Raw genomic sequence first — 12,638 nt, forward strand, 5'->3', positions numbered from 1 at the left:
TGTTATAAAACAAACACTTCTGTTATAGTAACTCATAATTATTTTAAAATAGATTTATATATGGAGAATATTCTATGAAGCATGAACACAATATCCAAAAAATTTTCAGGGTTTTTATTTTTTATAATCTATACATAATTGTATTTAATCAACATATAAACCACTACCCAAAGCCAATACTTAAAGTTCCCATTTTAATTAGATATACTAACTCAAGAATCTCTAAAGGCCTTCAAATTTCCCATCTTCTAAAACAGGGCTTGGCAAACTTTTTCTGGAAGGACCACACAATAAATATTTTAGGCTTTGCAGGCCTTACAATCTCTGTTGCAACTACTCAAAACAGCCATAAGTAATACAGAAATAGATGAGTATAGCTGTGTCCCAATAAAGCTTCATTTATAGACACTGATACTTGAATTTCATGTAATTTTCACATGTCATGAAATACTAGTCTTTGATTTCTTTCTCCAACCATTTAAAAATGCAAAAAACATTCTCTGCTGGTGGGATATATGAAAAACAGGCAGCAGACCAGATGTGGGCCATGTACCATAGTTTGCCGACCCCTGCTCCAAAATAATACCTTCAACATCCGTCACTTCAAAATTTCAAATCATTGCTTCCCAGAGATTTAAAGTAATTATTCAAATCTTCATCAGTAACTTCTTTTAGATCAGCTGGTTTCCACTTTGGACTCTGGTCTTTATCTATTAAAACTGTCAAGTGAAGACATAAGAAATGTTAGTTCACTTCTTTCTGGTATTACAAGATTTTAATTAACTGAATTGACAGAAACTATCTTTTACTAGGCATATTTTTCTATAGCACATTTATTTTTTTCTGCAAAGTTTGAATTTTTGTATGTGTTTCATTTTTCTTATAAATTCAGCCCGCACAGAATTGGGACGGATAGCAATGCACTGACGATGGCCATGTGGTTATTGTCTAACCTGCAAAGCCTGATGCTTCGCTCTCGAATCCCACCTACTGAACTAATCCAGTGGCTCAAGCCTCAGTTAGCACTCTTTTCTTCTTCAAACAAGACTGTAAATGAAATTTCCCTGCTATAGAACTGCTAAAACTAAAGTTGGTGTGGTATAAAGGGAAGGCAGGAGAAGGTGGAGGGCCCAGATCTGCCTTCTAAGTGTCTTCACAGTGATATGAGAGGAAAATCACTTAGGGTAGAGGAAAAGGAACTTTATACATAATTAAATGTGGATACTGCCATTTTGCTGAGCCCTGTAGATAACACAGCTCTGAATTAAAATACCAGACCGCCTTCAGGTTACCATGAGAACCCATTTTCTCTTATTTCAGTGTAGTCATCATTTAGTGTGGTATCCCCACAGGACTGAGTATGAGGCAATCTGCAAGCTCTCCTTTAACACGTGAGGGTCATGTCCATTTCCTGGCTGTGACAGTGTACTATTTATACAAACGCTGCCATGTGGGAAACTGGGGGAGGGTACACAGGACCTAGCTGTATTATTTCTGACAACTGCACAGGAATCTACAATTCTCTCAAACAATTTTTTTTTAAAGGGAAGGGGGCTGTATTTAGTATGGTAGGGAATTTCAAGCATGCTTAAAATGTGTGTAATTTTGGTGAAGAATGAAAATATTTAAACATACAAACTCTACAGTGAACCTAAAAGACCGCATTTAGCATTAAAAGGCTAAATTATTAAAGAAGTGATCTGGGGAACAAGGAAGCAGGCAGCCTCACGAGGTGGGGGAGCGGCAGGGGGCTTTATGCATAATTAAATGTGGATACTGGAGGTTTTTAAGTCTGGCTGCCTAACTTTGGGATTCTGGTATCATCAGATCATGTTGTAATATACTGAACACTGAGGCTGTAATCCCTGCCAACTTTGAAAGTTTTACATTCCCTGGACAAAATAAAAACAACCCTGGAACATTCTTTCTACAAGAATCTCTTCCCTTTTAAGCCCTCTGGCCAGAGCTACCGTATCTACCTCCTTGACCGTCCACTGAAGGGCAAAAGGGAAGAGAATAGTAATAAAATCTGGTGCTATTTTATTTCAAACTAACACAAATTTTTACCTAGCATAGATAATGACAACTTCTTGCCATGCAGACAGCTCAGGTTTTTCAGAAGGTCTCATGAGGCACCCACTCAAGTTCCATTTGGTAGTTCTCTAGGGCTGCTAAAATAATCCATTTTTATTTTCTTCTATAACTAGAAAGAGGTCTGTTCTAGATGCTAATAGTAAGAATTTTTGGCAACCATTTCCCTAATTTGCTTTGTTTATTTTATCTAATTTGCTAATATAGTTTATAATTAGTAAATTGTAGCAACATTTTGGTTACGCAAAAACACCAGTTTTCCCCAGAATAGAATGCTTTCTGAATAAAAAGATTATGCGGAAAGATGAGGCAACATACTTTCTCTTAATTAAAAAGTAGCTTGGTAAGCACCTGTGGTATAAATCAGAACTTGATGCTGCTTGGTTTCAACTCTTTCCTTAAAATAACTGACAGTTAATGTAAAAACAATACCTTTTTTTTTTTTTTAAGTTTAAGAAGGGCTGCTGAAAACGTATAATGAATACTTGAGCAACATAACCGAAGTACCACACAGGTCCTCCTAAAACCGTAAGTCTGGACTCTGATCCACATGCAAGGAATTAATGGAAAAAATGCATATTTTACTTGGTTTCTAACATTGTTCTCTCCTCTGACTCAATTCCATGTGTCCTCTGAAAGGATTTGAACCCACTGCTGATTTCTGATATGATGTCATGCCATAAATTAAGAGAATTCTACAGCAGTGACCAGTGTTTATCAAAGTTTAAAACTCAGAGAACATAACCTTTATTCAGATTAAGTATACCTAGAGTGTGATCAATAAAAAATATAAGAAAATTAGATATGCAAAATACATGCAGAGGGAAAGAACTCATACAACAGAAATAACAGCTATTATTTATAGGGATATGGGCATACACATAAAAGAAATTACTGCAAATTTGCTAGGACTATAAAAAAACACTTCACTTGCCTTTTCTAAGTATACTACCTTTGAAGACAAGCAAAAATAAAAATTAATAAAAACATTAGCAGACATTATTAATAAGGTCATGGTTTTCCTCAAGGTCAGTGTTTACCTGCTCAGGTACAAGTGAGGGGGTGGGTACAAGTGAGGGTCTGATGGTGCTGGGATTACGCCAGGCCAGAACAAAGGAGACAGAAAGGGCAGGGGACGTGAGGGCCTCTTGCAAGGGAATAAATGTACCTTTCAAGGGCGTCAGCAGCAGAGCGAGTTCACAAGCTCATGCTGCACGTAGCAGAGGCAATCCACATGAAAGTAGGAGCAGGATTATGACTCTTACGTATAATTTAGGGAGCAGTGACCAGGTTATTTGAATTTTTTAAACAATATTGGTTTCAAAGACTTATCTTCCCTTATATGCCAATTGTTAATATTTCGTTTTTTTTAAATCTTGCCAATTTTATAGGAGTCTAATTTTCACTAATTAAACAACTATCATATTTGATTAACAGTGTATGCTCACAAAACCTATTTCCATAATAGCCAGCAAAAAAACAAGTCACTTACCTGCCCTAACACCTTCATGAAAGTCGTGTCCTCCCTGAAAGAAAATTGAGATGAAATGGGGCAGCCTCATTCCTGGGGACCTCTCTCTAAAGTGGGTGCACTTTCACCTCCCACTCCCATGGCCACAAGCTCAGCCATGAAACCAGACACTGGACCAACTCTAAAAACCCACTCTGCTATCTTTATTTGCTCAAGTATCTCCACTGCTGCAAACCCCGCATTTTACTGAGCTCCTATGGCTTTCTCACCATTTGTTCTGGCTTCACTTTGATCTTCATGCAGCCCAGTTTCCCCAGTCCATTAATATGGTCACTTTTCCCTGAGAATGTCCTCATCTCCCTCAAAACCTTTTCTCCCTTTATTCTGTCTTTGCAAAATGGCAGCACCAGTGGAACCCTCCCAGTTACCTCTGCCTGCATTTGAGCAGTTCAATCTTTGCTGCAAAAAAATCATACAAGTGTGACTTGTTTCACTTCAAATTCATGATCACAGATCTCAAACGTATGGAAAACTGCCCAACAACCATGTTCTCTTCCCAACTCCTCAAGATAATGATTTAAACTGTCTTCTGTCTCAACCTCTACCCCTAGTAAACTCTACTCTTACTATATTCTCGGCAATGACTTTACCTTCTACTTCATTTAAAAAAAAAAAAAGGAGAGAGAAGCCCTAAGACGTGAGCACTCTCTTCTTCCCACCAGTAAAACACCTGCAGCCCAGCAGCCGCCTGCACAGTGACTCTTCTGTCCTGACTCTGGAGGAAGGGACCACCCGCCTTTCAAAAGCTATTACACTGTGTTGTACTCCTGAAACTAAAATTAAGAAAACAAAAAAGGCCAGTCCTCTCCTGCATTCCCACACACATTCCCTCTGGTCTTCTCAAGGACTTTGCCTGAGAAGATTACCCATCTCTTTCCTTTCCTGGCATCATCAAGGTAGGCAGTATAACTTAGTGGCTGAGTGCATGCAGTTCAAAGGTCAGGGTTCACCTCCTGGCTCTACCACACAGCAACTGTGTGACCTTGGTATAGTCATTTCAACAATTCCCAGTTTCCTGAAATGGCAGTATCAGCACATTCATCACAGGATTATCTTGATCCATATCCCAGCGGTGCTGACATATAGTAAGTGCTCCGTAAATGTTAACTATTATTAATATCGTCAACATAATCTTTTTTTTCTCTATTGGATCATTCTCAATCATGTACAAACCTGTTCTAGTATCTCCCACCTTACAGAATAAAAAAAAAAACCTCACTTGATTCCACAGTCCCAGCTTCTATTATACTTTATTTCTGTTCGAAGAAGAGACTCGTATACAGTCTCCACTTCTTTATATCCCATTTACTCATTTCTTCTCCAGCTGGCCACACTGTAACTTCTGCCCCGACAATCCTCTAAAATGGCCTGCCCAAATCACCCAGAACATCAGTGCTGCCAAATGCAAAGGAGGCCTTTATCCTCATCTACTGGAGGCTTCAGCAGGCTCCCTCCTCCTTGAAACAGTCCCCTTGCTTTCATGACACTGCGCTCCCTGGTCCCCCTACCTCTGTCCTTTTTCCTCTTCCACTTCTCTTTCTCCTCTATCTCACTTCGAAATGTTGGAGCTCCTTGGGTCTCAGATCAGGGGTCTCTCATTTTCCTTCTATATGATCTTATCCATTCATTCAATACTCAACACATTAGCAGCTGAGTGATCGATTCTGTTAAAAATTAAGATCATGTGACTGCTCTACTCAAAAAGGTGCTTCCCACTTAACTCAGAACAAAAGCCAAAGTCTCCTAAAGACCTTCGAGGCCATATGTTCTCTACCCTGTGAGCTCTGACTTCATCTCTCTCTCTCTCTCACCGACCGCCCCCCAAGCCAGTCCATCCACAAGGCCTCCCTGAGGTTTCCAGAACAGGCAGGCAGGCGCCCACATCTGAGGCTTTACTTGGGGTGTTGCCTGCCTGGATGTTCTTCCTCCAGATACCTGCACAGTTCACCTCCTCACTTCTTTCAGGATTTTACTCAAAAGACATCTTCTCAGAGAGGCCTTCTGATCACCCATCTACAAGTCCAACGCTCCCCTCTCCTCCGTATATACTCTATATCCTCCTTTCCACTTTACTTTTTCTTCTTAGTACTTATAATCAGCAGATTTTACACATTTACCTGTTTTTAATTTATGTCCCTCAAGACAAAGTAAGTTCCACGAGGGCAAAGATTTCGTCTGTTTTGTTCACCTATGTATTCCTGGTGCTGGCACACGGCGAGCACTCTTATTTGTTAAGCAAATAATCTCTAAGGCTTTTTTATAATTGGTGCTAAAGTCTTTCAGATTTAAATCTCTAACCCACACCTCTAAGCTCCAATTCCTAAAAGCATTCTTTCCCTCCCGTCCATCATCAAGGCCTATCATTTCTATCTCCTCTGTGTGTCTCAAGTCCATTTTCTTCTCTTCCTTGCACCACCCTAGTCCAAGCCACTCTATGCTGCACTGGATGACTGCAATAAACTCACATCTGGTCTCTACATCCGCGCTTGAACCACCCCCCCCCCAAGCCCCATCTCCTCTCAGCAGCATTCATTACCTTAAACCAAATCACCCCCTGCTGAAACCCAACAGGCTTCGCAGCATACTCATTTCTCACCCTTCAGGTCACAGATGAGTGACACCTCAAGGATGTCTTCCCTGCCCTACTGGTTTTTTTCAGATTTTGTTTTTTCCCCAAAGATTTTTATTAAAATATAGCTAACATATAATATTAAATTAGTCTCACCTGTAGCTGCCCTACTTTTTTAAAGGCGGTTTCCCTTTGTCTCCCGACTCCCTCCCTCCTGTCTCTGCATCATTCTCTATCACCAACCCCGTACATTTCTTTTAGAGCACTTATCACAATATGTAATTCTTCTATTTATTTTGTTTACTTGTTCTTTATAGGCTCAGTAGACTATAAATCCCATAAGAACAAGGATAGTGTCATTCTTTCAACAGTGAATCACTTAGCACAGTGCCTGGCACACAGCTAACGTATTTGCTGGGAGAATGAAGGAAAAAGGGACTCAATCAAACCAAGTAGTGCCCTGCATGTACAGTGAAAAACATGGACTGTGTGAGGCAGACCAGTAGTGGTGGCGAGTGCAGGCCTTGGGGTAAAACCAGCTGGTTTCATATGCCATGTCTCTGTACCACCTGCGGCAGGTTACTCCTCTATGCGTTTCCGTATGTGTAAAATGGAGACAGTAACAGTACCTGCCCTTCCAGAGATGGTAGAAGATTTAATGCAGAGAATGCACATAAAGTGTCTATCAGAGTACCTACAGTAGACCTCGGCGGCCATTTCTATCCTTCCAGAAGTGACTTTAAGATATGACTAATAGAACTTTATTTATGGTAAAAGGAACTACTCTGAATATCTTAGTAATTATTTCAAGACATGAAAGTCCATTAGGGATTTCTTTCTAGTTATTAAAATATTTCCTTTAGACCATAAATTTATTAATCTGAAGGCCCTCTACATATAACATAAAAGGGACCATTCTGCTTTTTAAGAGTTTATCATCTCAAAGAAGAAATCGCTATAACTCTGCTATGTTTCATGAAACCAATAATATTCTCTGTGATTACTATCAAGTGTTTTTACAATGGTACTTTCAATGCTAATCTATTAGTTAAAACATGCAACAGACTAATAACTTCCCTTTGTGCATTTTATACATTTTAGTCTCAGTTTCTCTCACCCCCCCGCCATCCCTCATTTTACCAATGATGGAATTCAGATACAGAGAGTTTATACTTCTTGCCCAAGGTTAGAGACCACACTTGAAAAATGGTTAATTTCTATTTTGAATTCCACATGAGGTGAGCAGCCTTCCACTTACCTGCTAATGTAACTGCTATTTCAATAAAGGCTTAGTAACAACCTGGGAGCGATACTTCCACATACCTTAAGCTAACCAGCCTGCTGTGTTTTCAGAGAGTACAGTTACAGGTACTTTTAATGTTCTTACCGTTTTCTGTATTTCAGTTCTGCAGTGAGCTTATGTTATTTTCATAACTAGACAATGATAAACTTAAAAAAAAACTCTTACCATACAAGCTTGACTCAGCCGATATTCCATTGTTAATACTTCTTGCAAGGTTTTTGACGACCCCTCCATGAGTTGCTTTAGTGTGATCTTTAGGGATGTTGGAGACATTTTGTTAATTGCCTATTGGAGAAAAATTTTTACAAATTTTAGATCAATAGTTCCTTTATTGTCTGTAATAAACTAGGTGAGTTTTGATGTAAATCGTATTAAATTTGCTTCTTCACAGTACTTTGATATGACAGTCTCATAAAAGTGAGATTACGCCTTAGCCTAACCCTGCCAAAGCACCAAATACAAGTTTTCTAGCCCCTCACAATAAGAAAACAGATCATTTCACCAGTGGAATAAAATCTATACCTATAATTTAAATAATAAAATAAATCTACGTTTCGTAGCTTGCCTGATATAAATTATGATCTCAACCAAGTGCTCAAACAGTGACTATGCTTAAATAAACTTAATACACAGCGTAGAAACCACTAATATATCAGAGGGCATTTCAGTTTGTAACATAAAGAAGGTACAGTAGAAATACCATAGCATGTCCTTCCCACTCTGTGACTCTATACAAGTGTCTTAACTATAGTATAGTCTTCACCTATAAATAAATGCACTTATTAGAGAAGCCTATTCAAGGTACTTTGAAGTACTCTTCTATCGTATTTAAATGTTTAATAAAATAAGAATTATAAGCCTAACTGCTTGGCTACAATGCTGTGTCACTTCCTTGTGAATTTAAAGATTCTATCCCTAGACCACTAAATGTGTATGTCTGGGACTACAGCAGCTGCTGCAAGACGTCCCACAACATGTACAAGAAAGTAAGGACACTGTAATTTCGAACAACTGTAAGTTTGTTGGTCACTGAGCATACAGCCTGAGGGTTTGGACTCTAGAGTCAGACAGTGCTGGGGGAATCCCAGCGCCACGACCTCCTACAAGATTACCCTTAACTCCCTCGTTTGTTAGATGGAGATAACACGGCTGTCCCCTCCCTAAATGGTATGATCAATTCAGGACCGTGAAATGTGTCAGAAATCAAGCAAAACAGGTAAGTACATTCACATGTGCATTTTACAAATAAGGAAACCTGACTCTGATATAAATTTGTCCAAGGTCACACAGAGCAGGAATCCAAACCGAAACCTGTCAACTCCAAAACCCACTTCCTTCTATTACATGAGGCTATAAAAGTAGTCAAGAATGTCAGAGGCTGAAGAAATGCGAAAAAGAACAAAGATGGAAAAGCGGACACTGCGTCAAGGTGATGAAGAAATAAATAAAAACCTGTTTGTGAGGTAATTTTGATGGCACAGGGGAAGACAAAAGGATGGTAGCGTGAGGGGAAAAAAAAGAGTTAAGGGAAGGCTTTTCGTAAGGGCAGGAAAGCTTTGAAAATAACGGCAGAAAAAAATACATCACTACCCCAAGAAGGTAGAACTGAAGATAATGAAAGAGGGAGATGGCTGATGCAATTTGTTCCTAGAGGAGGCAGGAATACTTGGAACGAGATATAGAGGGGATATTTCCCTTCGCAAGGAAGTGAGACATGTGTTAGAGGAATCAAAGAAGGAATGCCAGAAGAGTGTTAAGGAGATCGCATAATAGAGCTTTGCTCATTAATAAGGGAACACGTTGATAAATGATTAGGACCTAGAACTTCAGCTATGCAAGAAATGTGTGTGGGTATAATCCTCCACTCACACAACCTAGTGAATGCATTTCTACTTCTTGGTAGAACACTGGTTAGTTTTCTAACCAATTTATCTGATGCTTTAAAAATTAGTTGTCTCCTGTATCTCAAAAAGCCAACTTGTTTTTCCTTTATTTTTATCCATTGATTCACATTCTCGTCTCAATTCAACAATATTACTGAACATCTATTACTGAGCATGCGTTAGACACTTCCAGGGAGACAATAACAAACAGGACACGATCCGTGCACTCAAAAAGCATTTCAAACAAAAGGAAAACTCAGGATACTGCCTCTGCCTCTCCCCTCAGGAATCTACTGGAGCACTCAGTAATATTACCTACATTACCAAGAGAAAAACAATATTCAACAAGCCTGTTGATACAAATAGAAGAACTCTACCAAAGAGGTACAATAAAAGGAACAATATTCAACAAACCTATGGATACAAATAGAAGAATTCTACCAAGAGGCCACAGGGCTGACTGAAGGATTATACAGACAGTTAAGCTCCAACTCTTTCTCCGATTCACTATGTAATCTTAGAAAACGATCTTCTGAGTTTTTTCTTTTATACTAGTTAAATCAACGGATATCAAAAACCCAAAATAACAAACTCATGTTCTACGTTACAGTTGGTTAATGTAAAGAGTTTCTAATTAAATCATTTATAGCTGTCCCCAATTTTTAGGACACTTTCTTCACATTTTGATAGTTGCCTTCGATGTAAGTTCCACCTTTCTGATGGGTAAAATTAAACAAACATTTTCTGTTTAGGTATCCCAAAGGTTTTGTGAATTATCTATTATTCCCCTTAATATTATTAGGTATCTATTATTCCCCTTAATATTATTAGGTATCTATGAATCCCCTTAATAACTCCCTTCTGCTCAGAGTTCCTTGTGTGGACTCTGTTTTCCAAAACAAGAATTCTGACCAGTTAAGAACCTGAAAATATAAAGAAGAAAAACTGAAGTGTATGGGATAGTGGGTTGGGGAAAGAAAAAGAGGAAGTAGTAGCACTAATTAAAAAGCAATCACTATCGGTACTTCAGACATTAAAAGATATCATGAACAATTTCCCAATAAATTCAACAACTTAAATGAAAGTAACATATGGTTTGAAAAATGTATACTGCCAATACTGACTCAAGAAGAAAGTACATCTGAATAGTCCTATATGGAAATTTAATCAATAATTAAAAGCCTTCTAACAAAGAAATTCAGGTCCAGATGGCTTCACTGATAAAAAAATTTATACCAACTCTTCCAAAAATAGAAAAAAAGGGGGACACTTCCCAATTTTATGAGTCTAGCATAACCTAATTACCAAAACCTGACATGGAAATTACAAGAAAAATTACAGACCAATTTGTCTCCTAAACATGATGTAAAAATGCTAAACAAGTATTAGTAAGTGAAATCGAGCAATATATAAAAAGGATAATACATTATGACCAAATGAGGCTTATTTCAGGAATGCAAAATTAGTTCAATATTCAAAAGTTAGTCATTATCCCTAGAATAGTTCCCGATCTATATGATCATTTCATTTTGACAGAAGGCACCAATGCAATCCAATGTGAAAGAAAGTCTTTTTAACAAATTGTGTTGGAACTATTAGATAACGATATGTGAAAAATTAATAGAAATAGAAATAGAAAAATAAGTTAACTTAGACCTCTATAAATTAAAAACTTTTGATTATCAAAAATTAGTGTACCCATAAAGGGAAAAAGAAAAATCATACGATCATCTCAATAGATGCAGCAAAATGGCTTATGATAAAATCCAACACTCATTCAAAATGATTACATAACACCTCCTAACTGATTAGGAATAGAAGAAACTTCCTTATAGTTAATAAAGAATATTCACAGAAAACCTACAACAATCAACATTTTTAATGTTCTTAAAAGCTTTCCCCCTGAGACTGGGAATAAGACAAAGATGGCTGCAATCATCACTTCTGTTAAACATTTTGCTTGGAGGTGCTAGCTAGTATAGGAAGCTGGGTGTGGGGTGCGGTTGGGGGAGGAAACAAGGCATGATGAAGGGAGGGCGAAGGGACAGAAAGAAAAAAGAAAGGAAAAGGAAGGGAAGAAATGAAGAAAAAGGAAAGATTACATCATCACATATGTAGAAAATCCAAAGTAATCTAGGAAACAGTTGGTAACCACAAGATGGCCTCAGGGTTTTTGAAAATTAATTTGGGGAACGTAATCAACAATGTTGTAAAGATTTTGTAGGGTATCCGATGGACACGTGTCCTATTTGGGAGACCACCTCAGGGATACTGTGGATGCCTGATCACGGCACTGTACACCAGAAGCTAAACAGTAATGAATGCCAACTATAATTATATATATATAATGTGATGGCTCGGTGCGAGGTCGGAGGGATAGTGGATGGGGGAAGGGGGGTTCACAGTGTGAGGGATATAAATGATGAACGTCTAAGTATTACCTTGTCTTGTACACCTGAAACTAATAAAAAAAATTAAAATAAAAAAATTAAAAGGCTATTTTCAAAAAAAAAACACTATTAGAATAAGTGAGTTTAGCAAACAAGGGCAATATACGAAATTTAATTTCAATTATACTTATATAGCTCAACAAATAGAAAATAAAATTTTAAAATTACATTTATAATTGCATCAAAACTCATCAAATATCTAGGAATAAATCCAATGAAAGATGTGAAAATGCAAGTCCTCTACGAAGATTAGAAAACATTATTGAGAGAAATGAATGAAGATCTAAATAGAGCAGCATCCTACATTTATGGAACGGAAGATTCAGTACTGCTTTCCTTTCGGGAGTCTGGAATTTTGTTATGTGTGAGGCCAAGTGCCTACGTGACCAATCAACAATGAAAAACTTCGCACGTGTAGTCTCAACTAGCTGTTGGAGGAATTAAGCAAGTCCTTTGTGACTCCACTGGGAAAAAAAATGCTTCAGAACTTGCACCTGGTTTTCTCCAGACTTCACCCCATTTGCTTTTTCCCTTTAATGTTTTTGCTCTGTGTTCTTCCACTGTATTAAATCCTAGCCATGAGGACTATACGCTGAGTCCTGTAAATCCTTCTACTGGATCACCAAATCCACGTGCTCTTGGGAACCCTTGACACAGAAGGCAATGACCCATTGCCTTTTAGCTTCCAGTGCTGTTGAGAAACCTGAAGTCTTAGTATGTGATATGTTTTATTCTTTGAGAATTTGGCAGGGGTTGCCAAAAATTTCTTAAACTAGACATGAAAGAACTAATTATAAAAGAAAAAGGGATA

At 38.0% G+C, this 12,638-nt stretch overlaps 1 protein-coding gene across 5 annotated transcripts in view; it reads right to left on the reverse strand.

Moving 5' to 3' along the window:
• HIBCH (3-hydroxyisobutyryl-CoA hydrolase) overlaps positions 1-12,638 on the reverse strand; it is an 85,063-nt gene that overhangs the window by 12,922 nt on the left and 59,503 nt on the right. For 3 of the 5 annotated variants that reach the window (XM_081052142.1, XM_081052140.1, XM_081052141.1), the window contains 3 exons: positions 7,660-7,779; positions 3,584-3,617; positions 101-719 (listed from right to left, as the gene is read on the reverse strand). In XM_081052142.1, coding sequence (XP_080908268.1) covers positions 604-719; positions 3,584-3,617; positions 7,660-7,779 — 270 coding nt within the window. In that variant the 3' untranslated portion in view covers positions 101-603. Of the gene's footprint in view, positions 1-100; positions 720-3,583; positions 3,618-7,659; positions 7,780-12,638 lie in introns of those variants that run through there. The other 2 variants (XR_013993555.1, XR_013993556.1) reach the window with 1 other exon arrangement.

The sequence above is a fragment of the Rhinolophus hipposideros genome (genome assembly GCF_964194185.1).
Source record: "Rhinolophus hipposideros genome assembly, chromosome: 6".
In the NCBI taxonomy this organism is placed as follows: domain Eukaryota; kingdom Metazoa; phylum Chordata; class Mammalia; order Chiroptera; family Rhinolophidae; genus Rhinolophus; species Rhinolophus hipposideros.